Raw genomic sequence first — 3,475 nt, 5'->3', positions numbered from 1 at the left:
GTACGTTGTACTTAGGGAGACTTGTATCTTCTCTCATACTCACACTTGAACTTCTCATAACAAAGTGAGGGAGCTTCAAGCTATCAAGCTTCTTGCTGTGTGTGTGTGTGCATCTACGGGTGTGTGTGTGTGCACGTCTATAGCTTCCCTCACTCTCTTCTTCACCCAACAATGGTATCAGAGTAGGATATTTATCTCCCACAACTCTTCCTCCATACCTCATATTAGGTTTTGCAGGAGGTGCAGCCTTGGGACAGCTAGTCACCGTGTTGCTCGCCACGGGTGCTTCGGTTGTCCGTTTTGCTCAACCTAGGACTCAAAATGAATCTAAGAACAAGTACTACACAACGATATCACAAATCAGTATTTTTGGACACATTAAGGCTTTGCTGTAATAGCATTTATAGGTCTACAGATTTTCTGCAGGTTTTGTCGAGAGTACATTTTCTGCCAATTTATTGTTCGTGGGTGCTATGGCAAGCAACAATGACTTGTTTGGCATGCTTCAAGCTGAGGATAAGCTTGATGGGACCAATTATCCAATGTGTTCTTACATGATGAAACATGTGCTTGTTGCAAAGCAACTATGGAACATTGTGGTGGATGTAGACAAGAGACCTGGCAGTTCTACTTCTACTGTTACAGATGCAAGTAGCTCTTCAACAGTTGTTTCTTCATCTTCTCCACCTACACAGGATCAGCGTAGATGGGATGGAAAGGATGCCCAAGCACATGCTTTGATTGCTCTTTTCGTGAAGTGTCATATTGCTCAGCACATTCGGTCTTGCACTTCATCCAAGCAAGCTTGGGATGTACTTTCTTCTTTGTATGCCGGGCGCAATGAAGCCCGTGTGGCTTACTTGAGCAAGAAACTTGAGGAAATGCATATGGCTGAAGTTGATTCCGTTGATGTGTATGTTACAAAGATTAAGGATTTGAAAGAGTAATTGGCAAACATAGATGAGATTATCTCGGACAATTCTCTCATCTCCACTTTGCTTAAAGGGTTGCTGACACAACCTCGGACAAGGGCTACTACTCTTTGTTTGGTTGCAAAAGGAAATCCCAACATGTATAATTTTGATGAGGTTGTGTCACTTCTCTTGCAAGAAGAGAAATCTAGGAAGAATAGAAGTGGTTTGATTGAGGGAACGCAAGCACTTGCTATCTCTCAAAGAGGTAAAAGCAAGTCCGGACTAGCTTTGGGCACATCGAAACCAAAGCCCCAAACTCCCTCTTCCACTAATTCTTCTAGTGATGGTGGTGATTCACAAAAAAAGAAGAGATGCAAGTATTGTCGAAATTCGGGACATACCATTGAGGAATGTAGAAAGCTTGCAAAGCGTAATGATAAGAAGAAGCAATCGGGCATGTCTATCATTGAGAACACGAGTAATGCAAAGGATGATGAATCTAATCTTGATCAAGATGTTTGGGCTTGTGTTGTTACATGCACATATGACTATTCATTACATTCTACATGTATGACAGTGCATGACGCTGATCTTGATTGGTACTTTGATAGTGGTGATTCCAAGCACATAACATCATGTAAGAAGTTTTCTGTGTCCTTGCAAGATGCACCAAAGGGGGGTCATGTTGTTTGTGCAAATAATGCCTCTTACCCTATCATTGGAGTTGGGAACATAAAGCTTACGGCAGCTGCAAATGGGGGTGTTGTGACTCTCAAGAATGCCTTGTATGTGCCGAGCATAAAGAAGAACTTGCTTTCGGTTCCTACCATTGCCTCTTCGGGTCTTCATGTACATTTTGTGGATGCCAAATGTATGGTTCATGACTTCAGCAACGGTGATGTTATTGTTATGTTTGGGACTTTATGCAATGGATTGTATTGCATGGATACTTATGAGAGACATGCATCAAATGCCTCGCTTGTTCGTACTCCTTCTATGGATGAAACGAAGTTATGGCATGCACGTTTTGGTCATTTAAACTTTAATATCTTGCTCTATTTACAAAAGCGTGATATGGTTGTTGGTTTGACCACACTTGGCTCCATTGAGAAGCATGCTTGTGAAGGTTGTATACTTGGCAAAATGCATCATGCCTCTTTTCCAAAGGATGGTTCTATTCATGCTACAAAAAAATTACAGCTTGTACACAGTGATGTATGTGGTCCTGTGAAGACTCCATCTTTTGGAAAGTATGCATATTTTGTTACCTTCATAGATGATGCTAATGGCCATACTTGGGTGTATCCATTGAAAGCAAAGAATGAAGTTTTTGCATGCTTTAAAAGCTTTGTGACTATGGCTGAAAATTTCAATGGCAACAAACTTATTACTCTTGCACAAATCGTGGTGGGGAATATATGTCGCATGAGTTTAATGTTTTTCTTTGTGACAAAGGTATTATGCATCAATGTATTGTGCTATATACACCTCAACAAAATGGTGTTGCCGAGCATAAGAATCGTACTCTCTTGGAAATGGCACGTTGTATGGTTAAAGGAAAGCATCTTCCTGATAAGTTTTGGATGGAAGCGCTCATGTGTGCAAACTATGTTTTGAATAGATGTCCCACTAAAGCTTTGAGAGTTGTTACACCTTATGACGCTTGGAATGGTCAAAAGCCAATGGTGAGCCATATGCGTGTGTTTGGTTGTTTGGCATATGCTCTTCTGCCTTCACAACAACGCCACAAACTGCAAGACAAGGCTATAAAATGTATCTTTGCGGGCTATAGTGCTGAAAGTAAAGGTTATCGTTTGTATCATCCATTAACGTCGGATAAGATTTTTGTAAGTCGTGATGTGGTATTTGCTGAAATTTAAGCCCATCCCTTGCTTGAATGTAAAACGCAGCCAACTATTGGGTCACAAGATATGTTTGATACACTTATGCCTTTGTTTCAAAGTGGTACATTGGATAATGACCATGTAGAGCAGCCAAATGAGGTTCAAAGAGCTAAAAATTTGCATCCAAACATGGTTGAAAATCAACATGAAGTTCAGCCCATTGATGATGTATGTAACATTTAATGGCCTAAAAACTTGTGTGTAGCGGAAATTAGCATGAACATAGTGGGCATTTCATTAGAATAGATTCCTAATGAGAATTTCAAGAGTGCTTGGGTGGAGAGAGCAACAAAAAGCATAACACCTAGTTAGATAGCATGAACAATACTTTCAAAAGAGAGACAAATTAAGCTATTGATAATAGTTGAGGACCGGATTTACATGGAGCCGGTCCCCCCTCCAAAAGGCTTTGTATTATGGTTTCTCCCATCAAGAGAGACATTGTACAATACAATTCTTTGTGTTCCTTCAAGACTAGCTAGTGCAATGAAGATGAAAGCTTCATGCACCAAGCAAAACACTTATCAACCACAACATCAATTGTCTCCGGTCTCAGACCCAAGACCTCACACATCTTCGAAGATGGTGAGAGCTAGCGGGGTATGAGAGTAGATTAAGAGGAAGAAGGAGTATTCTTACGAGAAAGATGTACATCTC

General features: G+C 40.7%; 1 protein-coding gene across 1 annotated transcript; it reads left to right on the top strand.

The window, feature by feature from the left end:
* Positions 1-473: 473 nt before the first annotated feature.
* Positions 474-947, top strand: LOC147434721 (uncharacterized). Its single transcript, XM_086489672.1, has one exon. The coding sequence runs from the start codon at positions 474-476 to the stop codon at positions 945-947; it is 474 nt and encodes a 157-aa protein (XP_086345798.1).
* Positions 948-3,475: the final 2,528 nt, after the last annotated feature.

This window comes from Adiantum capillus-veneris, chromosome 19 (assembly GCF_014529385.1).
Source record: "Adiantum capillus-veneris isolate H3 chromosome 19, ASM1452938v2, whole genome shotgun sequence".
Lineage (NCBI taxonomy): Eukaryota > Viridiplantae > Streptophyta > Polypodiopsida > Polypodiales > Pteridaceae > Adiantum > Adiantum capillus-veneris.
This window is presented reverse-complemented; position numbering and strand designations above follow the sequence as displayed.

Coding starts and splice junctions, on each gene's coding strand:
- LOC147434721 (XM_086489672.1), top strand. CDS start 474: ATGGCAAGCAACAATGACTTGTTTGGCATGCTTCAAGCTGAGGATAAG.